General features: G+C 45.2%; 1 protein-coding gene across 2 annotated transcripts; it reads right to left on the bottom strand.

The window, feature by feature from the left end:
* Nucleotides 1-573: 573 nt before the first annotated feature.
* Nucleotides 574-25,171, bottom strand: rassf8b (Ras association domain family member 8b). Of its 2 annotated transcripts, none has more exons than XM_080492048.1 (9): nucleotides 23,149-25,171; nucleotides 10,877-11,044; nucleotides 8,111-8,461; nucleotides 7,819-8,024; nucleotides 7,449-7,652; nucleotides 7,203-7,277; nucleotides 6,540-6,662; nucleotides 4,192-4,318; nucleotides 574-3,827 (listed from the first exon to the last, which is right to left on the bottom strand). In XM_080492048.1, the coding sequence occupies exons 2-9, from the start codon at nucleotides 10,986-10,988 to the stop codon at nucleotides 3,712-3,714; spliced, it is 1,314 nt and encodes a 437-aa protein (XP_080348174.1). In that variant the 5' UTR covers nucleotides 10,989-11,044; nucleotides 23,149-25,171; the 3' UTR covers nucleotides 574-3,711. The 2 variants fall into 2 exon arrangements, with proteins under 2 accessions (XP_080348174.1, XP_080348175.1); XM_080492049.1 differs by lacking the exon at nucleotides 23,149-25,171 and adding an exon at nucleotides 12,204-12,427.

The raw sequence follows: 25,171 nt of genomic DNA, 5'->3' as shown, positions 1-25,171 counted from the left end.
TGCACAGAGTAGAGGTTCCCTGCACTCCTGTTATGGAGTTTGCATGTTCTTCCTGTGCATTGGTGGAAGCCTTTCTTCTGGTTTCCTCCCACTGTCCTAAAACGTGTATTTTATGGTGCATACATTGTGAAAAAATATCTAGTTAAGAAGAGCTACAGCCACAAAAATACTGTATACACTCAAATATATTCATCAACCTGACTTTGAAACACGATGCATTGATTCCCAAAGTTGTGAAACGTGACATGTCTGTGCCGAATATTATAAATGAATTTAACGGCAGCGACGCATCAAAAGGGTTGAAACAGAAAACTAAAAGCTGCTCTTCAATAAACAATCTTATCAAACCTCATTTTCCTCCTGAAAACAGATTAAAATAATGACTCTAAGCCTCTCATGGCAGCCCCATTAATAACATCTTCAAGCAAAAGCTGTTATTTTGGCACACAAATGAGGATTTCGGTCATTTGTGAGGGGATTTTGTAAAGAAATACCTTTTCACCAGGTCTAGTTTCATTAATGGGCTGTCAGTATAAAAGAAGCTAAACAAAAGGCAGGCACAGTTTTCAGCACTGGATAGCGGTTTATTGATGTTTTCATCATATTGATTTTATTTCATATAGTTTTACATTATTCTTCAGTTCTTTTACAGGTCGCAACTGAAAGATGACCAAACGAGGACGGATAAAAAATACGGTGACTTTGTAGGCAAAACAATGTACAAAATTATAATCACATTTGGAATATACAATAACGTGATGCCAGGCGAGCACAGTTCATGTAAACACTTCAGTGGCTTCAGTCCGGGCCTCTCGTGTTCATCCGCTGACACGTGAGGTGTGAACCGCATGGCGGCCAGAGTCCACGTGAGTCGTCATCCGGCAGAAACTCTCGGTGTTGAGCTCCGTCTCCGTCCACGTCATTACTCCAGCCGAGTTTCATGCTGGACTTGTCAAACAGCTGTTAAAGCCCCACCTCCGCCGCCGCCGCCGCCATCTCGAGAGCAAACACACGGTTTATCTTGTCAGAAAGGCTCGAGACGCCCTGGACAGCATTTATCTGAAATTACTTTCTGTCCATTTCTGTCCGGGTAATTCCAAATGTCGTGAAATATCCCTGAGCCACGTCGCTTTCAAAAACCACTCCATGGCTGTTTCCATAATGGCTCCATTATCTCATTTGTATATGCACTTTTATTGAAAAGCCATTGATGGCACAACAGAAGCCAATTATTGGCCAAGGCTCTAAACATGTATCAAGAGGAAGGGGAGGGAAAAAAAGAAGCAGCAAATGAAAAACGCACTGCGAGTTTCAATGAATCTTTTACATTTGTAAATGTTTCGGCCAAGATTACATGAAAAAAAAAAAAAATGTGAAAATAATGGCTGAGCTGATTCATCACTGGAGAAGTGAACAAAACGGAACAGAAGGAGAATCAGATGAGTCTGAATAAACAACTTCCACATCATTGCATGCGCACGCTGCCCATTGAAGTTTTTACATCAGACTTCAGTCCATTTAAAAAAAAAATTAAATAAATTTTAAATTAAAAACCTCCAGACTGATGTGACGGTTGTTTTCCAGTAAGAAATGCCATTATTCAAACCCTCCAGTCAACCAGGGCTGTGATTTCTTTGTTAGCAGGGATACAGTCTTCGGTTGTTGCCATGGCGATAACGCTGCAATCCTCAGTAACCGTCACAGAGGAGTTTGAGAGGAGAAAAGTTGAGTTTTGCCTGGTTACCTCAGCCAGACTCCTCGATCTGGAGGGAGGAACCGCTTTTGTTATCGTCGACTCAACTGCACAAATACCCTCGCTGCTTTTTTCTTTCTTATTCAGAAAGGCTCCAATAGTAGGTCGATACGGGTTTCCAGCTTCAGTGAAATGAAGCAAATTGCAGAAGCACGTAGTTGTGGGTCACGTGGGAAAAACAATAAGGGGGGAAAAAATTGAGAAATTCAAGCCTGTGAATGAGCAGAAAGGATTTGAAGTTGCACAAATTCAATCAGCCCCGAAACAAGAGAGCTGCTTCTTGTGAATGCTGATTCAAAGAAGTCACACACACTTAATCTGCAAGTGGGGAAACTTGGCATCTGTCTTTTGGCTGGAAATCCACCCATTTTCCACATCCACGAGGGGTACCAGGGGTCTGGAGCCACTTTAAAGTCTATCCAACCGTCACGTTCACAATTCAGAGTCGCCAATTGAACACGAGACGCCCTTTTATAGTGTGGGAGGAAACCACAGAGAGAAAACCCCCGCACACTCAGGGAGAACATGGAACCTCCACACAGAAAGGCCTCTGAACTCAAGATCTGACCGTGGCTGCTCTCACTGTGAGGCCAGACAGCTAACCACTGCACCACCGTGCCCTGTGAAGATACTGAGAACTTCACACCGATAATCAGAAGTTTCCCATCCCTGCTTCAAATTCAGGAGTCTTTCGTCACACACTCATTCACTATATTTTCACTATCCTCACTAGTCCCCTTCCACAGTCTCTGCCTTGAGTGTGCAGGTTTGAATCCCAGCATCATGGTGCAAAGTCACACGCACACACACGCACACCTGATGAAATTAAATCCATCCTGAACCAACTGTCGGATATTCGCCTTCCCTCTGAGGCCGTCAAACTCTCGCCCCCTCCGGCACATCACGACAACAGACCAAGAAAAATAGACTCTGTGGACATGCAACACACGTTTAAAAAAGTACATTCGTCTAACTATTATTACACGAGCTTTGGTTCAAATGGGACATCTTCAGTCGGTGAAAATGTTGGAAAACCTGATGAGAGAAACGTTTGGCGGGTGTGTCCGCCCCTGCTCAACAAACACAGTGAATCATGTCAAACACACACAACTGAATGAATACAGATTGAGCGTCAAACACTGAATAATACATGTTCTGGCGCCACCCAGTGGCCACAGTATGTCTTAATACAGACTCAAAAGGCTTGGAAAAAAAACCAAAAAAAACATACTGAATCCAAAATCAGCGATACACAAAAAACAAAAGTTAAATATCTAAAGATGGCACTTCATGGGCTCGTTCCCCTGCCTCTCATAATATTTATTTAGTGTTAAAGGTTTCCCCTCTGCTCTCTAGAAGACTTAACAATTAGCTGAAATCAATACAAAAAGACTGAGTTGTTCTGACATCAGTTACCACGACGACGAGTCACCTGAATGATGCTACGCGTGTCATCAAATTCATATGGCGCAGAGAGTTCATTAGCTCAGTTCGGTCTTCTTAACATTACATTTAGTGACTCCTAGTACCAGAGTAAGGCAATCAGATATGGCTATGGGTATAGCACAGGTGTGGTGTGGATGCTTGTGCATGCTCATGCAGTCATTATCTTATTCTAGGTGTTTAAATGTCCTCATGATTGGAGATAAAGGTCATCTGCACTTTTTGTCTCTCGGGCAGAAAAGCTGAGCTCCGATTTCTCACAGCGCAGTCAGTATTAGTATGCAAATGTCTATTGACATCAGTTTTAATCCCGTTCCTGGCGAGAAGGTTGAGAAGGCAGTGCAGGAAAGTTGCCAAAGTTTTTCTTCTCAGAAGCGCTCCAAATTAAGGTGCCACTCTGGCGCCTTTTTTTTTTTTTTTTTTTTTAAAGCAGTTTGTGGAGTCATTTCTTGAGCCATCCAGCTTTCAAAATCCATTCCGTCGCAACAGATAATGTCTGCTGGGCAGTTTGGCTGTCAGACGTAGATGCCTTCGGGGTTGAGGCCGGAGGAGACGGCGCTCTGGAGGGCGCGGAGGTCGCTGGGTAAGAGGCGAGCCGAGCCCAGGCGCTTCAGAGAGCCACACTCCGCCTCTGCAGGAGGAAAACGTCATGGTTAGACATGAGATGTAGATCGTTTTCCTTTTAAATTCGAAGTAAATTCATTTCAAGAGTTTTAACACCCATAAACGTTCAAGACCTTTTTTTTTTTTAATTAGTGATTTTCCAGCAGACTTCATGTGAACTGCTCGATATTTGGTCCCAATATATGAGATTAAAGACTCAAACTGGAATTTAACATGTTCCCAAAGTGGCCACAGGGTGGCACTGTGTCCACATATATATAGCAAGCGTCTGTATGTATGTTCCATGGCTGAAAATGAGCATTTTAACCAAACTAATGGGTCAGTATGTGTGGTGTGCATGTGAGTGCAGAGTTTTCAGCTCGGCTGTGTACCGTTGCAGTTTTCTGCCGTTGGCTGAGCGGGCAGCACCGTGACCTTGGTACCTGTCTGCTGGATGAACTGCTGCAGGTTGACCTGTCGGAGCTCTTTTGTCAGCAGCTCCAGCTCCTGCTCCTTCTCCTGCTGGTGGAAAAGAGAGAGAGAGAGAGAGAGAAAGAGAAAAAAAAAAGCCACTGAGATCACCTGATAGACTGAGAAATACACTCACAACCTTTCCAAGGACTTTATCCCTTCATGAGGCCGAGGGGCCATATTGGGAAACACCCATGTTTCTGGCAAAAAAAATGCAACAATGATCAGTGGAGAGCCACCAGAGCATGAATCATTAAATACTTGTGCAAACCCAGGGGTTCTCAAAATGTGGGAGGATGAATCATATTGCATCACCGAGATCCCCCGACTCTGATTTCCCATGTTTTTCACATTACAAGACGGACTGAAAGCCAATATTTCTAAAGGCCGTTAGAGCAGGATTGTTAAACTCATTTCAGTTCAAACAAGCAAATATCATGTTGAGTGGGCCAGACTGGTCAAGCAGTGCCATAAAAATCTTTAAAATTTGAATATAAAGTTTTTCCTTGTTGTGGCACCGAGTGTAAGTTTTAAAAAAACTGTGAATTTTGCAAAATGTTCGCAATTCGTATGGAAAACGAGGACGATCTCAACATGAAGCCAGTTAAAATGAAACCTTCTGGTGCTAAAGACATTGAAATGTCCAAAAAATGTCTCCTATAGCTGTTGCATGATGGGTGTTTTTTAATCTTACCCTGACAGCATGGCTTTGTGGCTCGTTTGATAGCAGGCAGCGATCTCAGCTCGAGGCCCCGTTTACATGACTTCAAGTGAAAACGCAATACTTTCGTGGTGCTCAGAGCCACTGAAAACTTTTTGAAAATGGCTCCCAAGGTGGAGGTTTTTTCAAAATGCTTCCACTCCATCTCTTTGTAAACACTGCTACTGGTCTTGTGCACCTTGGCCATAGTATAAACAGTGGTTCTGCACATGCTCAGTAGATGGACAATCAGAACGTTTCCTCTGTCGTGTCATGACTCTCAGTCCATTATTCTCCTGGGACTTTGTAGTTTCATAGTTACCGTAATAACAATCCAACTTGGTCGTCCGTCTACTAGAATGTCTGTGTTCTCCCATCGTTACTGTTTGTAGCGGATTGTTCTCTGCTGCATGTGTGTGTAGTTTCATTACAAAAACAGTGCCCACTAGTGGCTCTACATGAGAACTACATCATTTCAGTGTAGACGGCATTTAAACATTGCTGTTTAAATGCAACAAAAACATGAAAACAACGCTTTTTCACTTGAAACGTTGTTGTGCAAATGAGGTCTGAGTCTCAGTGTTGTGTTGTGTTGTGTGCACTGCTCTTGAGAAAAGTGTGTTAAAGTCGAAAAAAGTGTCTGCTTTGTCTTTTCCAGGTCCAGATTGGAGCCTTTTGCAGGCCGGCTTTGGTCCGCAGGCCTCATGTTTGACACCACTGAGTTCGAGGCTACGCACTGTGTGTGGTTCTATTTTCATACATGCATCCAGCATCCGGTATTTTTCTGCAAATAATCCAATATATTGTAATAGTATGGAACTGCAGTGAACACATCTGATGAGTTTCTTTCAAGAGCGAAATGAGGAAATACGTGTGATTTTTGTCACCTCCCAGCTGATTTCCTCTTTGAAAGTTGAAATACTGAATTTGCGTGCCGCACTAAGGGTTATGCAAGATTACGATGTGACTTTTGCATGTAATTGCACTGAGTGTTGCAACACTTTCAGTCGCTGCATTATTATTCCACAACACTCATTTTAAAAGGAGAAAGTGTGGCGGGGGATCATGCGCCGCTCAGACAAGTCACAACCCCGGCCGAGAGAGCGAAGGGAAAGAGTCAGCGCCCAGATGGTTACGCAACCGCAAGTAGGGGATTGTGTACTTACTCAGGCCTCTCTTTAATCAGGCAAAGAATGCTGTTAATACCCTCCCTCCCTCCCTCTGCTCATTACCTCATGCTTCCCACACCCTGCTGGACCTCGCCTGTGCACGGAGCGCTTCAGCTCCGACCGGGATGCACGCAGGCGAGGATCCACTGCACATCCCTGCAAGCTCGAGATAAAACTCTGCTTCACTGCCCACCACTTAATGAGCTTAGATTTCTATGGTTCCACCTGTGTGCGGAGTTTTCACACATGCACACTTTTAATAGCCTGTTTTCTGAAATCAAACTTCCCAATGTCCAGGGAGCACCATCTATACAGCAAAATGTGGAGATTGCTTGAAATTCCAAACACTCCCGAGGCTCCACTGTTGAAAACAATAGCAGACAGTCGACTGTGAGCTGACCTGTAATCTCTTCCCTGACTGGCCGAGTGTTCGTTCCAACGCCCTGCAGCTGCTCTCCAGCCGCGTCGTTTGTTGGCTCTGCATCTCCAACTCTGCCCTCACTTTCTCCAGCTGGGCCTGCACCTGAAATCCCACATGCAAGCCGAGAGAGAGAGCGAGAGAGCGAGAGAGAGAGAGAAAAGGCTCACCACAACTTTCAGAGACGGGCAAATGAAAGAAAGGAGTGGGAGGATCCTCTCATGCTTTAATGTGTTTAAAACGTCTATTTCAAATCCTCTGCTTTGAAGAATTATGCTCTAATCATCTTAAATGTCCCCATTGTGCTGCGAAAGCGCCACAGTTTTTGAAATAACTTCACAATATTGTTAAAGAAGAAGCTCCTAGTAGGAGTTGTAGAGCGGTGGCTGGATCTTCTGCTGGGTTTTGGACTTGGAGCAGAGTGTAATTTTCATGATTTGTTCTATAATAAAGCACAACAACGTCAAGCTTAACTTTAGATCTTGCTCGACAGCGAGGATGCTTGTGCTGCAGAGGCTTCAGCGGTTCAACACAACACATTCCTGTGTGTATGTGTGCGTGTGTGTGTGTGTGTGTGTGTGTGTGTGTGTGTGTGTGTGTGTGTGTGTGTGTGTGTGTGTGTGTGTTTTGGAGAGCGAGTTGCACCTCCTCCTCATTGACCCTCTGGTTGAGCTCGGCCTCCTGCTGCCTCCGCTCCTGCTCCAGGCCGCTCTCCATGCTCTGTGCAACACAAAACACACGACAGTTTTGATGATGAAATAATGAGAATCGTCTCTTTGCCTCACTGCTTTCACGGGCTTCACCACTTGGGAGTGAAGTTCCGGCAGACAAAAGCGTTTGAACTGCTTTTAGCATCAGGTGGAATCAGGTTCTCGGTGTTGCCAAGCTCACCTGTATGCGCGTTAAATACTCGGAAAGCTTGGCCTCGCAGTCACGTACGCGGGCCTGCAGCTCGGCGAGCTGTTGCCGCAGCTGCCGCTCGCTCTCCTGCTCGATCTGCAGCTCGTTATGCCAGAATTCCTCCTCCTCAATCTCCGCTTCGTTCCTCCTCACCTGCTGCTCCAAAAGCAGCAGCTCATCCTCCAAGTTCGCCTCCTGCAGAGTGAAAAATAACTGGATTAAAAGATGATGAAGCGGTGTGCAAATTGATGGATTTAAAGGCACGGTGGGGTTTAGAGTGCCGATGATCTGAGGATCTCTACGTATGCTCTTTTGTTTTCATCTTCCAAGCAACAGGAGTGACAGCTGTGGTTTCCCTCACTTCACTGGCTTCGCCCGTCGCTTCCTCCCAGTCCTGCAGCTCCACCTCGCAGCCCAGCAGACGGCTCTCCAGGGCCTGGAGCTTGTCTCTCTGCAGCTGCACCAGGCGGCTCAGCTCTCTGGCCGGACTCCCAGCTACAGACGCTGTTCCACATCCTCCGACTTTGCTCAGGTTCAGATTGACGCCGCGCTGCTGGGGCTGTTTGGCTGCATGGGGGGGAAAAGAAAATAGAGGTCGTAACAAGTAAAAACTGCCAATGACACAGGGAAGTACACTGGAGAGGTACACCCACCTTCTGCGTCTCTGCTCTTTCCAAATATGTCCCGCAAACCTTTGGCGCCTCCAGTGAAGGTCAGAGACTTGCGTTTGGGCTCCCTCCGTTTGAGCGAGCGGTCGGCTCCTGACGGTCGGAGTTTGGCCAAAGGCGGCAGACTCTGGCGGTAGAGGCCGCGCTCCGGGACGCGAGCCAGGCCGTCGGAGGTCGGCCGCTCGCTGACGGACGGGCCGGTGCGCTGGAGGATGAGCTGCACGTCGCTGGCGTACTGACCCCACTTGTTGAGGGACACCACCGGGTTCTCATGCGGAGCCAGGTGACGCTCCGTCTCGCGCCATTTCTCAATCAGCGTGTACCTGCCGGTGCGTCCTGGGAACACACATGACATTATAGAGATCGAAAAGCCTTTTATTTCCACTGTGAGCACTTCTCTCTGCATCGCAGCTGGGAAAAGTTGACACGCACGGATCAGATTTGTGTAAAACTGTGGGGACGCACAGATGTTGGGTTGTTTCTCAGTCATGCCAAGCAAATGTGATCCAACCATTCCCGAAGACCCATTATCTAACAGATTAGCCAAATCCCAAACTCCTCATAAATAATAGAAAACATGTTGCGCTAACTCATCTCTACATAAATATTTAATACTAACGGGATAAAGCAAAAGAGCTGTACTTCACTTCTCGTGCTCCACACGTCTATCCGGAGTCTCGACGTTTTACCGCACACTATCATTTACAATCTGTTTGTAGGCGCACTTAAGAGGAACTCTAAATCCGGCTCAGTCCTTTTGATTCTGTACCACCGCCAATTTCTGAAGAATTCACATTTTTTTCCCCACCGGTTCTCCTGCTGCTGCTTTTATACAGGTTTCATCATATTCCAGACACTAAAAAAAACCAACAGTTTTTAAAGTTGTTAAATTTTGTGTGTCTCCTACTGATCAACCGGATGATGCTGTTGATCGTCAACTCTGGAGTCTCAGCAGAAATTCAGAAGAGTCAAACTCATTTTACCTCAATGCAATCTGATCTCAAGTTGGCCGGACCAGTAAATAATAACATCATAATCGATAAATAATCACAACACTTGGCGAGCCGGTTTGTGTTTATTTCGTGCAGTTGTGTGCTCGTGACCCGTTTTTTATTACACGTGAGTTTTTACAGAGGTTGAGATTTGGGCTGGAAACAGTGAGTCAGATCTGGCAACCCTGGAGAAGATGCAGCTTTCCATTACCATGCGCAAATGTTCGCGGTTGATATATCGCTATGGCAACCGCACCCGTTTCAACGACACTCTGACCCAGAAGGAGAAGCGCCTGGAGAAGTGTAGGACATTTGTAAGTATTCGTCTACCTGTGGGAGGGTCAAAGTGAGTACCCACTGGTACGGGGAATGGTTACTTCCCCCACATGATGTCATAAAGTGACAATCTCAAAATCACCAGTATGAGTATGACTCTCAGTTGAAGTCTAGTTTCCATCCACAGTCCAAAGTCATGGATATCCAGTGAATTGGGGTCTCTAACGTCACCCTAGTGGTTGATGAGTGTGTGTGTGTGTGTGTGTGTGTGTGTGTGTGTGTGTGTGTGTGTGTGTGTGTGTGTGTGTGTGTGTGTGTGTGTGTGTGTGTGTGTGTGTGTGTGTGGAGGGATTTCACTTGGATACATAATACTGATTTATTCCTTTCTAATGTAGCTTGTGGTTTTTTTCCCCACTACATTTAGAATCCAGCAAAATGTCTAATGCAGCTTCTGAAAAAAAAGACTACAATAGACTTCAGTGTCTTTCACAGATAAAAACACATTAAACGCAGAGTAAAAGAACAAAAACAATCCATTGAATTCTTTCACAGCGCTCCCACGCTCGTGCACCGACGGCAAATTCAAGGAACTTTAGCAGTGAGTTTGGTGAAAGAGCTTTACAGTGGGAAAGTTCCACTCAACAAGCAGCGATTGTGTCCGTTCAAAAGGGGCAGGTTCAATGGTTCACAGCTTTGTGTGTGTGAGTGTCTGTGTGTGTGTGGGGACTTCTGTGTACATGCAGATAAGAGCAAAACACATCGCCCCCCCCCGGCCGCCTTCACGCACAGTTAGGGTCCCTGTAAAATAGGAGGTGCATTCATGACTGCAGCTATTCACATCAAAGTGCCCCAACAGGGACAAAAGGCAGAGTGAACACAAAGGACAGCGAGAGTCATAACTCCTGTGAGACACACACAAACACACGCAGACGCTTTGAATGTTCGTTTCGTGTAGAACTTAATTCAAACTAACAGAGGCAGTGTATGGATTTGTCTCCCCTCGAATGTACGGCACATGTCAATAAAGCCGAGACCGCAGTGTGACTCATCTTGATTTGTGCGGTCCGTTTACGGCGAAAATCTCTTCGTGGCCTCGAGTCACTTTTCATTTTCATGCCATATATCATCCTGGGAGCGTCTGACATCTCCACTGGCCCAATATTCAACACAACCAACATCACATGATATCCCTTTACGTCAGGTTTATGTAGGATGGTATGTCATTTACATGAATTATTCAGGGGTTACAACAAGAAGCAATCAGCTTGTATAGTAACACACACACACACACACACACACACACACACACACACACACACACACACACACACACACACACACACACACACACACACACACACACACACACACACACACACACACACACACACACACACACACACACACACACACACACACACACACACACACACACACACACACACACACACACACACACACACACACACACACGTGAGCTCACCGATGGCCTGTGCCAAAGCGATGACGACCTCCTGGCATGTGGTGAACTCCGTGACGCCGCACACGATGCGCTGCACTCCGTCCACCCAAACTTTCAGCTCCATGGCCTTCATCCAAACGCCCTCATTCCTCCACACCACAAGGGGGCGCCAATTATTGATTTGTCATCCTGGAAAAAGGACAAAATAAGGCGATAGTCAACACCACGAAGCGAGTCATACATCACAGAAATGACTCATTCCTGAAAAGCAAAATAAACATATTACATAAGTAAACGTCAACATGATTCGCAGTGACATTTAAATGTCCACTTTGTCTTTCCCACAATCCTCGTTTTAGGCCCACGAATGCATGTTCCACTACGTTTTAGCCGCATGCCTCCAGAATAGATCAACGGGCACCACCTAAACTCCCCAGGTGGACTCAGAATTAGCACTAATGTTTCCACATCTGCTCCATGTATAAACAAGCTGGCGAGATTCATAATTTAACAGCAGCCTCCTCCTGCAGCAGTTTCCTGAAAAATACACCGAGAACTTACAGAGTCGGTTTAAATTATGTTTATTTAGCCTCTGCATTGCAGCAAAACAATTTAGTATACAAGTCTGTGAAGATAGGAGGATGAAAACTGAAAAGCGTCACACGTATCCGTTTGTTTCTTAGTAGGCCGTTTTAGTTTAATCTTCCGTTTTGTCTCCGACAAGGATCCATGTTTTCATACTAATCAGACTTGTTTAGTGCATAAACCTCAGCTCGCCCACTGCGTTGAGTCTAGTGGCGGGTTTATCAACTCAAAAGCCAAATATCTCCCAGAGTTATCGCATGAACCCCTCATGTAGAGTCAGAATTAGCACTGATGTTGCTCCACATCTGCTTCTGATGTATAAATAAGCTGCTGGATGGATTCATAATTTAAGAGCAGCAACTTCCTGCAGCAGTTTCCTGAAAAAGTCCATCTGGAAATTACAGGCAGAGTCAGTCAAAATTACCTCCACATAGCCTGTGTCTCAAACGCCCCCCACAAAAAACACACATTTTTAATTGGATTACCAAAGTTTGACTTATTAATTCCAAGACTTTATCATGTTTTATTTAGTTATTTGCTAAATGACTCCTGAACAAACATACATGTGTTCCCCGGAAGCGGTTTGGTGTCATTCTGCTGATAAATCGCCTCGACAACCCACACGTAATGCAGCCATCGTGACCACACAACAGACCTCCTCCAATATATTTTTCATTGGAGTGCAGGAGAGCTTGTACGCTGAGCGAGAGCCATTTCAAAGTGCTGACACAAGCACCTCGGCAGCGAGGCAGTCATTACAAACCTGGCAAGGCCACCGCGGCGCTCCAGAGCGCCGGAGCAGAGCCGGAGCAGGTGCCTAATGCTCGCTTCCCGAACCCTCCCCGGGCCGCCGGTCGCTGCCGCTCTCCTGCCCGGACCATCAGCTCAGCTCTGATCCTTGACTTCCGTACCGCTTGAAGCCTCCCCGAACAATTTAGGCACCTTTCATCTTCATCACAGCTGGAATGGGACTCCCCTCCCTGCTGCAATCTAACCCCAGCCCCCCCACCCCCGAGGCCCTTCTCCACCGAGACCGCATTATGCTGCACACTCCTCTGCACTGATGGCGTTTGTTAAGGGCAGGACCTGCATTTGGCGGCGAGCGGCAATGATTTGTTACTGGAGACAGATAGCGCTGGATGCTTCTGAATTCATGGGCCTGTTACAGTCCAGCAAATGAGACTATTCCCATGGAAAGAGCTCAGCGGGTTGGGAAATAAAGAGAAGAGACAATGATGCGAAAATGAAGGTGAAAGAGGAACAGATGGATGAACAGAACAAAGCAAAGAGGTTGAAAAAAAAAAAAAAAGGAGCACAAACACTTGCAAGATGAATGAGGCATAAAGGAGGACGGTAACTCAGAGAGGGCGACTCATTCTCTGACTAGTTTGATGATTCACGTGGAGAAATCAGGACGTGTGCTCTCATCAGAAATACAGCTAATAGAGACACATCTCATCGAGATCAGTAATCACAATAGTAACTGAGAGTACCGTGAAATATCTACATCCTCAGTTAATCAGACTCACATTTTCAAGACTTGGTGTCAAAAAAAAACCCAAACCAAACATAGCAGAGTGGTTACAGCTGACATGTGGGTGGAGACATGAGAATCTCCTCACAGGATTGTGACAGACGGAGGACGGCCAAGATCCGGATCTGACCGGGATGTGGAAACACAGCGCAGAGCTCGAAAACTCAGAACTAAAGCTGAAAGACACAATCTTTAGAAATGAACGACTCCGGACGGTTTCTACTCAACTCCTGGTTTTTCTCTGGGCGTCACAACAGAACACACGGTTTTATGGACAGACGACCAAGTGGTTGAAAACATTGTTGCATAAACTACATATACATTTCCTAACATGGTAAATCATTTTTCAATGAACATCTTCACATAAATGAAAATTGATTGTCATTAAAGGTGCACTTTGTAAAATTTGCATCATGCATGCGATGCACATTAGGTGGCAGTGCTGAGCAGCGTGTTTGTTACTTGGCTTTCAGAGTTTTGGCTTTTCCGTTTGGTCTTTGCAGAAATAAAGAACGGATAAGATAAATATCTGCTCACCACAGTGGAAACTTCTTCAGCCATCGTGGCGTTAACTGTTCCAGCTACTCCTTTGAATAACTCAATACACCATCATGTGGTGAAAACTTGTATTGCACTAACAATCAGTTAGATAAAAACTGTGTTTGAGAAAGCATCAGGACTATTATGTCCAATTCTGCTTGTTAATATTTAACGTTCCTTCTAAATTTACACAAATTCAACATATTGTACCACCGAGGGCGAACCGTGCAGCTCTAATTACTCATAAAGTTTGTAAGAAGTAACTCTTTGTCTTACGTAAGACGAACCGAGCTTTAGAAGAGTGATTGTTGTTGATGAGTGATATTTCATGTTTATTTCCAGCTGCTGAGGGCGCGTCTGCAGCGCTGCAAAGTGATGAAAAATGACAACAAAACACATCACCTTGCACGGGGGGTAATGAAAAATAGTAATTGCATTTTTTTGTAAGCGGTTATGTGAAATTGTGACGCGTGCGTTCATATTTTTAATAACGGCTCTGACAGCGTCGGCGACTGGAAGCCTTTATGAAACGCGTTCTATTTTCACAGCCGTGGTTGAAATGTGTTAACTGAACGCTTATTACGTTGAGTGATATCCAACTCGCACTCAGGCTTTACCTCACAGGACAAAGCCAGGTGACACGTCGTTGTCAATGCGATCTTTTCTAAACACACACGCAGGCACACTGAAGTGTAAAGTCAGACTTAATTTATTGACTCCTGACTGTGAAGCCACTCAAACTCAAGTCCAAATCAATCCTGAGAGTCTTTTCTATGCAAATGTTCAATAACTAAACCTGAGGAAGATGGACATTAAACTGTGAGAAGCTTCCCTTCTGTGAATTTAGAGGAGACGCCACCCTGGGGAACCTGGATTCACTTTTATAAAAGTGGAAAATGATGGATGTTCAGTGGAGACAGAAGCCTGGCAGGTGCAGAAGTGTACGGCCCCGTTTACACGACAGCGTTTCAAGTGAAAACAAGTTTCAGAAAAGCTTTGCATTTACACAGCAACATTTCAAGGGAAAACGCCGGCTATAAACACGGGCGCGAAGGAAAAGTTCAGCCTTGGGAGCCGGTATGAAGAAGTGAAGGCACAGAATTAACAGAACTGTTAATAGTCTGCATGAATCAACATGAATGACTGAGTGAGGCACAACGTTTCAAGCGAATACACACTGTTTTACGTTTACACAGCAATGTTTTGAAACGTTTCATGAAAGCTGCGAACGCCCGAAATGCAACGAAAGCTTTGCGTTTTCTTTTGAAATCATCGTCGTGTAAACGGGGCCTAAGTCGTCCTTTCCGCCGAGCTCATAAGTTGCGTTTCATTAACAGATGATTCATAAACTTCATGGCTGCAGATATGAATGAAAGCTGGAGTCCAACAAAGTGTCCAACGTGACCCAAAACAAGGAAACAGGACACGAGAAGCTCCCTCCACACAAACATACGTTAACAGACGTTTGCTCTATAAAGTGGCCGATGGCGCCGTCAGAGCGGCAGCTGTGCAGGACCACGTGTTTGAACGAAAGTGAGCATTTCCATCAGTTCTTATCCTGGACGTTTCCTGCAGGGAATCACAATCTTGCAGCTTAAGAGTACAGGTTAAAGAAGCTGTGACCTGCAAGCCTGGAGGTCAGGACACAGCGCCACGGCGCCGACACTCCCATCAATGCGACACTAATTGAATTCTCTGTCCGGCCGCTCCAGCACCAACACCACCACCGAGCACCGTTTCCTTCTGGAAATGAGCTTCGATTTTTCTCCACCCTGCTGGTTAGTTCCAACACTTGAATGGGTTTCTCTCTCTCTCTCTCTCTCTTTCTCTGTGTATCCAGTGTTTTGAATGTTCATCTCTGCATCTTCCCTTTAATCTAAATTACAGCTGATTTAATGATCCCACCGCCAGCGTGCGAATAAATAAATCATACAGGCCAGCGTACACAAATTAGTGCGGTGCAGTGTGGCTTTTCTATTTTGGTTCTGCTTCACTGTAAATGTGCACTAACCTATTTAGAAGCAATCAGCGACCTGTGCGGCTCCACACTCGCTGAGAATATGTGGGGAAAGTGCTGGAATTTCTTTTTCTATTAGTCACAGTTTGATAAACGACTGGAATCGAATACACTCCAGCTTCAGTAGGGAGTTGGGTTGTTTTTTTTTAACTCGAAGCTCCTGCAGACGGTGATTTTAAAATGTTCTCAAACACCTCCCGTCTCTGAACTGGATTTGTTTGTGACGGCACGACGGGAACAATGGCCGCCCTTCATGTTGATGGAGTGGGAAGGAGTTTACATGTTCTCCTTGGTACTCTCGTTTACTCCATCAGTCACATAAGAGGCCGATTGTGTCTTTGCATTGATATCAATGTGAATAGTGCTGACCCTACTTCTTGTGACCCCCGAGTTCAACAAGGAAGTTAAAGAAGATGAGTGACAACGACCAAAACTCAGTAATAGACTTTAAAAAGCATCATCATTCATAATTTCTTTGTTTTATCCAGTTACAGGTAGAGGATATGTCCTGTTGGAGGCCACTTCCAAGAGGAGAAACGTATACACGCACCAAAACAACACATCTTCCCTCAGAATAATATCAGATAACAGCGATTTCTAACTTGAATTCTCACATCAAGGATCCGACCGAATGTGGCTGCTCTGAACTCAACCATCTTAGGGGTCTAAAGCCAGATGAATCTGTGACAGTCGGAGGATTTTGTGAGTGGTCTGGAGAGCTGGGCTTTGGTTTTACTGGTCCGGATCTGACCTTTAATCTGATACTGTGGATGTGAAACACCATCTCACAGCTGCAGATATACAAGTGGGAGCTGGATCATCGTGGACAACCAAACGGATCTCATTCTGGGCCGCTAACCTCCAGCTGGCAGAATATTTGGAGAACATTTACCATGATTTCCCACATAATAAATACATTAAAAAAAAAAAAAAGACTTGTGGAGTTCTCCTTGCCATATTGTTTCTAAAGATGAGATATTTGAATTAATAAATGTTTTGGGTCGTAATGGGACAAACTTGCTGACTCTATAAATGACTCTGCCGTGGGCACAAAAGGTTGCTGCCATCAGTACAACTCCCGGCTGTCAGGCGGCTGTCCCGCAGCCATTTGGTTCCTGACACGAGGAGTACTGCATCGTCTGGGCTGTGGAGCACTGAGCTAAACTTAGTAGTGACTTCAGTCCGCCTCTCCTGAAGTTTCATTCCCAGGATGCCACAGGAAGGCCGAGCTGGGGAGGGGACAAGTAATCTGGGTTTCTGACGATTATAGAACCGAAAGCTCCTCTCATGTCATGAAAATCAACTTTAAATGGTGAAAGTGTGTTTAAATGGAAAATATATAACAAATTCTAACCTCTCTAAAAAATAAGCAGCATTCATTTTTCCTTTTGTACTTGAATACATTTGAAAATGTGTACTTTGTTATAAGGACACACTAATACCACTTTTTTTAAGGACAAGTACAAATAACCTTTAGCTAATTGCCGATACAGAGTAACAATGCAAGTACTGATTAAATCCCATGAAGCCGAATTAATACGTAATTCATACCGTCCATCTAGTCACTGCGCTATGCGTACTTAAACTTGCTGTTAATGGAGTGTATCAGTATGACTTTAATCGTGTTTAATCACAGGTGTGTGAGGCCCTGAAACTCTTTAGCATTTAGCATGTAGCATCACTGGTGTGTGAGGCCCTGAAACTCTTTAGCATGTAGCATCACAGGTGTGTGAGGCCCTGAAACTCTTTAGCATTTAGCATGTAGCATCACTGGTGTGTGAGGCCCTGAAACTCTTAACATGTAGCATGTAGCATCACTGGTGTGTGAGGCCCTGAAACTCTTTAGCATGTAGCATCACTGGTGTGTGAGGCCCTGAAACTCTTTAGCATGTAGCATCACTGGTGTGTGAGGCCCTGAAATGCTTTAGCATGTAGCATGTAGCATCGCTGGTGTGTGAGGCCCTGAAACTCTTGAGCATGTAGTGTCACTAGTGTGTGAGCTCCGAAGTGCTTTAGCGTGTAGCATGTAGCATCACTGGTGTGTGAGGCCCTGAAACTCTTTAGCATTGAGCATGGAGCATCATTGATTTGTGAGGCCCCGAAACTCTTTAGCATGTAGCATCACTGGTGTGTGAGGCCCTGAAACTCTTTAGCATTTAGCATGTAGCATCACTGGGGTGTGAGGCCCTGAAACTCTTTAGCATGTAGCATGTTGCATCACTGGTGTGTGAGGCCCTGAAACTCTTTAGCATGTAGCATGTTGCATCACTGGTGTGTGAGGCCCTGAAACTCTTTAGCATGTAGCATCACTGGTGTGTGAGGCCCTGAAACTCTTTAGCATTTAGCATCACTGGTGTGTGAGGCCCTGAAACTCTTTAGCATGTAGCATCGCTGGGGTGTGAGGCCCTGAAACTCTTTAGCATGTAGCATCACTGGGGTGTGAGGCCCTGAAACTCTTTAGCATGTAGCATGTTGCATCACTGGTGTGTGAGGCCCTGAAACTCTTTAGCATGTAGCATCACTGGTGTGTGAGGCCCTGAAACTCTTTAGCATGTAGCATCACTGGTGTGTGAGGCCCTGAAACTCTTTAGCATGTAGCATGTTGCATCGCTGGGGTGTGAGGCCCTGAAACTCTTTAGCATGTAGCATGTTGCATCGCTGGGGTGTGAGGCCCTGAAACTCTTTAGCATGTAGCATCACTGGTGTGTGAGGCCCTGAAACTCTTTAGCATGTAGCATCGCTGGGGTGTGAGGCCCTGAAACTCTTTAGCATGTAGCATCACTGGGGTGTGAGGCCCTGAAACTCTTTAGCATGTAGCATGTTGCATCACTGGTGTGTGAGGCCCTGAAACTCTTTAGCATGTAGCATCACTGGTGTGTGAGGCCCTGAAACTCTTTAGCATGTAGCATCACTGGTGTGTGAGGCCCTGAAACTCTTTAGCATGTAGCATGTTGCATCGCTGGGGTGTGAGGCCCTGAAACTCTTTAGCATGTAGCATCACTGGTGTGTGAGGCCCTGAAACTCTTTAGCATGTAGCATGTAGCACCGCTCGGAGTCATGTGCTGAGCAGTGAAATGACTGAGTGACATCGGGCGAACGCCAAATGTCTCTGGTGATTAAGTTGCTCGTGCGAACTATCATTCACCTCATTTTGATATTTGGGCAGAACATAATTTATAGTCTGTCTTACTTTTCTCATTCTCATGAATATTAGAAAATGCTGTTATACGTCTTCCTACCTATTTTTCGAACATGTAACCCACATATCATAAAATGTAAGTGTGGTCGCATGAACTCTGGATTACTCATTTGGATGTTTATCTTTTTTTTTTTTGTTTGTGTCTCTTTGTTTTTGTACATGGTCGGAAACAAACTAATTAATAAATGAATAAATAAATAAATTCTCCACTGACATTTCTTGTGCCCGTCGGATGACGTCACGTAATACTGATGCCAATACTGATATTGGGATCGGTGTGTCCCTACTTTTTTTTATGACCAATACTAAATTATTTTTACACAAACATCCCAAATTAAGTAAAGAATGTGAGCAATTCTGCTGACTCATGGATTAAAGAATAGCCCCTCCCAGATTTAAATGATTGCATATTTCGAAGTTCAATGGGATTTACTCAACAAATTGGCATTTATCCTTCACACGGGTTTGAAAAGACAGACTGGATTAAATCCACACACCCAGATACTTTAGCTCTGCCCCAACTTGCAGCTTCTGCTCTTTCGTCTGGCTGCGCGGCGAATCAAACCTCCCAATGTGTTGTTGTGATGTCAAATCCGATCGCTATGTTGGAGTGTAACTCTTGGAAAGTCAGTCCCGGGGAGCTGAGGGGACGAGGGGAACGCACGGCGACGCGGTAACGAGCAGGTTGAAGGGGGAAACAAGTGCTACACACAAACAAAAGAGCACACCGCAGTGTGTGCGAATGTGTGTGTGTGTGTGTCTCACATGGCGACCAGCATGACTGGACGCAAACAATCCGTCGCCACGGCGACGCGGCTCCGGCTTTGTCCGAGCGCCACACAGATGACTGGATTGATTGGAGGGCAGCTTCTGGGAAAGTGGACCAAACAATCTGCGACAATTAAGGAGCAAGCCGTGCTTTCCTGTCACTTCCTCTTTGTCTCCTCTGAATGTGGTGCCGAGAGGAAAAACCGGGAGGTTTCAGCAAACTCACCAACTGGGGAACGTCTCACGGCGGAGTTTATTTTGAAACTCCCAACATCTGCATCATATATAAACTATAAAACTGAAACTCTTTTTCCGTCTGTATCAGAGGTGTCAAACTCAGCGACATGCAAATTCGTCTATGTTTTTCCACATTTGAACAAGTGGTGCCAAAAATTACCGCAATCTCAACATAAAGGCAGTTTTAACGGTGCAGAATACAATGAAATATCCAAAAGACATCCAAGACTGTTTCATTTTGCTGCCTGTTGCATGGACGTTCTGACAAACTCCCCCTGACAGGACGGCTTTGAGGCTGACGCCAGTTTGCTCGAGTTCATGGCAGCATCACTGACGTCTCCGCTCACGTCTCAGTGGTGTGTTGTGTCGCTACTCTGAAGACATTTGTTTAAAAAACAACAACAAATATGTTTACTTTTTTTTTTTTTTACTGTTTTCTTGTTGTTTAGCCGAGTTGGAGCCTCTTGCAGGCCGGTTTTGACCCACGGACCTTATGTTTGACACCCCTGGTCTATATGGATAGTTTCTTTAAAAAATCCACACAAATATTTATTTTGGACTTTTACATTTTCTTTCCTGGACGTCTGTTAATATAGAAATATTTCACCCGTTGCCAGACGTATCCTGTAGTGCCACTCTGTGAAGCGGTCCTACAGTTTTAATAACCTCCTTCACTTTTTACCTTCATCCACCTCTTCACTACATCCAACTTATCTGGGATGGGGTTGTGGGGCCAGGAGCCTTACGCAGCTGACGCAAGGCGAGGAGACGGACGGACACACACACACACACACACACACACACACACACACACACACACACACACACACACACACACACACACACACACACACACACACACACACACACACACACACACACACACACACACACACACACACACACACACACACACACACACTTACTTTCCGGACCGCAAGCACATCTGACCTGCCCCCTTCTCCACTCTCAGCCAATCACAGGCCAGCTCGCTCTAACGGTGCGTTCAGGTGACACAAAAGAATCGGAACTAACAAACATATTCAATAAACCTTAACATTGCAAAAAGAACACAACTGCAGAGATATTACACTATTTTTGTCATTTTCCTGAATAAAAAGATATATTGGCAGGAAGCCCCCCGCCTTTTCTCAATCAAACAATCAATGAAAGACTTAATTTGTCCCCGGGGGGCAATTAAATAGTAGCTTAGAGCAGGGAGTGCGAATAAATAAATACATAAATAGTGCAACAACAGACAACAACTACATCACGGGGTAAATAAATACCAGTAATGGTAATACAACAGAGAACGAAGGTCAAAGATTAAAATATGTATAAACATGGTGCAGGAGGCCAGACAGGGATCAGCAGTTTTCTCATTTGCATGTTGAGACGATGGGGAGTGTTGTCGGCAGCCGCTGAATGTAACTACAAAAGTCACTTGTAATGTACTTTTAAAAACAAGTAATCAGTAAAATAACAAAGTTACTTTTTAAAGGAGTAACTAGTAATCAGAATACTTTTTGGGTAACGGTGGCAACACTGGTCGTCTGTCCGTGTTCTCCCATTGTTAATGTTTAGAGTGAATCGTTCTCTGCTGCGTGTGTGTGTGTGTGTGTGTGTATTAATTACAAAAACAAACAACAGCACCCACTAGAGGCCGTACATGTAAACATCGTTTTCAGTGATTCTGCCATTTTCGTGGAAACGGACATCGTTTTCCCAATGTTGTCGTGTAAAAGCAGAACTCTTCTGCTTGAGTCGTTGAGTAAACAAGGCCTGTCGCGCGCTCGCTCACAACTGGCATGAGGGACGCTGGTCTCGTGTAGGTTCGTCATCCAACGTCAGGAACTGAAACACCTTCGGCGATCACATCAAATGTGTCGTACTGGACCCGTGTGCAGGTGAACCTAATGAAGTGGCTGCAATCTCAATAAAAACCTGAAAGGTGTGAGTGAGGCGCTGCAGCCAGACTGACATTGACATGAGTCAAACTGCTACTGTGGCTAAAACAATCCCTTCAAATGGCAACGTCAGCAAGTATTTCAATGCAAGAAGCAAATTGAATTAGATGTCGACCTTTGTCCTGAGACAAGATGTCCTCTGGGACGCTTGATGGAGAGTCCTACGGGCCCCTGCATGTGTATAGTAATACAGTCCCGACTTGGTGCTTTGGACTTGGCATGCAGCCCCTCGAATTGACTCAAGTATCCCAGTCTCGTTGTCCTATTGTCACGCCAATGTTTATTAATGCTGTTGGATTTCGTGAGAAAACGTTGTGCAACCTCAGGGCTAAGCCTCGACTTCCCAGCCTCCCACGAGATTCACCTATCCTGTGACGTCTTCCACCGTCAGCTGGAGACGGCGATTTGTCTGCAGGTTTATCAAAAGCTTAAATAAGCCCAGTGAAAAGCTTGAGAGGAGGAGTTACAGGAAATCAAAGTGCGGGAAGCCTCGAGAAGGGCTGTGGACGAGGCGTAGGTGACCGTTTTTCTGAACGAAGTCCACGGTTGTTGTTTTTGTTCATCACATGAGCCAGAAGGAATTGAAGAGACCAAACCGCCGCCGTGTCGTCTCAAAAGTTAGAACTAATCTGCCTGCTGGAGACAATAAGCCTTTAACACTGTAAGACCGGGGCTTAGCTGACCACAGGGTGTGAGGAGGGGGTGGAGGGGTGGGGGGGCAGAAAGATAAACTGGACTGGATTTCTAATGTTAAATCTTGGAACAATGTGCGAGGTGAATTCAACTCTCAGAGAGGAGGACGTGTGTAATGTCTACTAATGTTGGCCTTCAGCTCTACAACATCACAACGGCAGGAGTTTATTAGCAGGTTTTAATTTGAGCTTCACACAAAAAAACTTTTCCAGCAGTGGCTGACTTTTAATGGCTTTGTCCTTGTGTCCATCTCTCACTCACACACACACACACACACACACACACACAGACACACACACACACACACACACACACACACACACACACACACACACACACACACACACACACACACACACACACACACACACACACACACTTTTAGCAGTGTGTGCTACAGCTATATGACTCAGTTGAAGGAACTCCTGATTAAAACCACTGCTGACTGAGCACTTAGAAGTCCATTAAGAGATCCATCATTGCAGATCCACTCACACACTGACCAGTCGCTCACTTCCTGCTGGCTCATGGAGAAACGCGCACAGTGCGTGACACATTGGAATGTTATTTTCTTTTTAAAAAAGGAGCATGATAAGAACATCCATCCCCCTCTAAAAGTTATACAACAGACGTATCAAATTGTTGGGTTTTTATACACGTATATATCAAATTATACGACAGTTGATATCAGAGGTTCAATCTTTAGCCTGACGCACACAAGTTGCAGATCCTGCACGCGACATGTCAACGTACCTGTTTCCTCCGGTGTGTCGGATCGTTTCACTCTCCTGCCGGTCTGTGCTCTCGGTATTTCTCCCCAGAATAAAATCCGGTACTTCCCAGTTCATCGGCTGCGGCCCGGTCTGCGTCTCACTGAGGTCCGATCCGCATCAGATGACGCACGGGCGCGCACGCCCCCGCCTGCGCGCACCGATGTAAACACGCGTCGGTCCGGTCACCGGACATCCGACCCACCGGGAGGGGTTTGAACATCTGCTGCTCCGCCTGCCCGCCCGCTGCTGCTCCCGCTGCCGGTCTGCACCACGCACACTTGTAAATTAACGTCGGAGCAGAAGAAGTGGGACACCGCAAGGCATCATGGACCCGTTAAAGCTGCAACGTACCGCGTGGTGCACGCGCGCGGAGCGCGAGCCACGGCCACGCACCCTGGCATGTTTGGATGTGAATAAAAAAAAAAGAGGATACACGTGGTCTCAGTCTAACGTCGCTGTTTCACAACTCAGAGACTTTTAATCCAGAGATTTCACCTCAAAGTTGATCTAAACTGCTGCTGCGCAGGTTATTCTACATAATCTGTCCAATCCATATATAATGTGTATATAATATGTGCTTTCACATTCAAATGTTAGAGCAAAAAGAACTAATTCATCAAAGTGCTCCTCGACTGACACGCTGCTGTTTTCAACTGTAGATGTAAATGTGATGGAAAATAGGGGGAAACAACAACAACACAGGGCCAAGTCAGTCAGGGGCAAGAGAAAGAGCACTGTTAAAAAAAAAAAAAAAAGAAACTCAAAATATAAACATCATCTGCATACGTTTAAATTGATAACAAATCATCTCAGTACTCAGTATCATACAGCTCCACTGCACATGTTATTCAAAATACACAACAAAAATTCTTGAAATCAATACGTAAGTGAAACGGGAAAGACGAGCAGAGACGCACAATAAACTCAATAAAACACAATGGAAATGGTTCAAATGTGCAAAAGTAATGTGTTCCATTTTAAAAACATACACAATATATCACACTTTCAGTATTATTGCAATACCGTCCATCTTCCATCAACTCTGAGCAGGAGGAGCCTCACAGCATGATGCTGCCTCCACCACAGTGCGTGTGTGAGCCAAATAATCAGAAATACGTAGTTTTATGATAATCAATATTAGTTATGATTTCTCTAAACCACTTAAACTTTTTGATTTTTGACTGAATTGTATTAAATGTAAAAAAAAAAAAAAACTGCACAGAACTTTAACTTACAAACAGAAGAAATTGTTTATCTTCCAAAATGTAAAAAGACGTTATGATGAATTGAAAGATCTCTCAGAAATGACTGATTAATGTTATGAATTGAAGTCTTTTTCGGAGCGTAATGTCACATGAAAATGTACGACTGGCCTACCTAAAAGTAGAAAGCTGCTGCTGAACTATACCATCAATTATTCCACATGTCTGGAGCGACCATTTCTCACACATGCTCCCAAAATACAGCCTGACATAATTGGTATTTTTGGAAACTTTTGGGCTCTCCACTACAATTTAAATCCACTGCTGCGGCTTCGGGTAATGCTCCTCTGCACACCGGGAAGTGAGACGGACGCACTGAGGAGCGTCAGTGGTATTCAGATGCGGCGCTCGCGCACAGCCATGCCGGAGCTCCTAATTGGACGTGTAAAACCTGCAACTGGTACCAAGCGAAGCAACCGGTTCCGTTTCAAGCAGCATTTTCACTCTGAGATCCTCCGTTTCTCCTCATTTCTGATTCCAGTCAGCTCCGTCGTCTTCATGTCTCACAGCATTAATCATGACGGCTGCATGTTGTGCTGATCAGGCAGACTTGCAGATGACCTTCAGCTTCCTCTTCCTCTACTGATATTACAGCGCCGCAGTTACAACAAGACATTCTTGTCCAGATTAAGTCTTAACATTTGCAGACAACAGTTTGCTGCTTGTTAGATCTGATCCCTCCTTTGCTCCTCTTATAAATTCCCACTGCCGGCATGTGAAATGAAAGAGAACTTGCAGTGT

This window comes from Lipophrys pholis (genome assembly GCF_963383615.2).
Source record: "Lipophrys pholis genome assembly, chromosome: 22".
In the NCBI taxonomy this organism is placed as follows: domain Eukaryota; kingdom Metazoa; phylum Chordata; class Actinopteri; order Blenniiformes; family Blenniidae; genus Lipophrys; species Lipophrys pholis.
The sequence above is the reverse complement of the archived record's forward strand: the minus strand, read 5'-3'. Positions and strand labels throughout refer to the sequence as shown.

Coding starts and splice junctions, on each gene's coding strand:
- rassf8b (XM_080492048.1), bottom strand. CDS start 10,988: ATGAAGGCCATGGAGCTGAAAGTTTGGGTGGACGGAGTGCAGCGCATC. Junction 7,278..7,448: donor AGTATTTAACGCGCATACAG/GTGAGCTTGGCA, acceptor TGTGTTGCACAG/AGCATGGAGAGCGGCCTGGA. Junction 6,663..7,202: donor AGAGGGTCAATGAGGAGGAG/GTGCAACTCGCT, acceptor GTGGGATTTCAG/GTGCAGGCCCAGCTGGAGAA.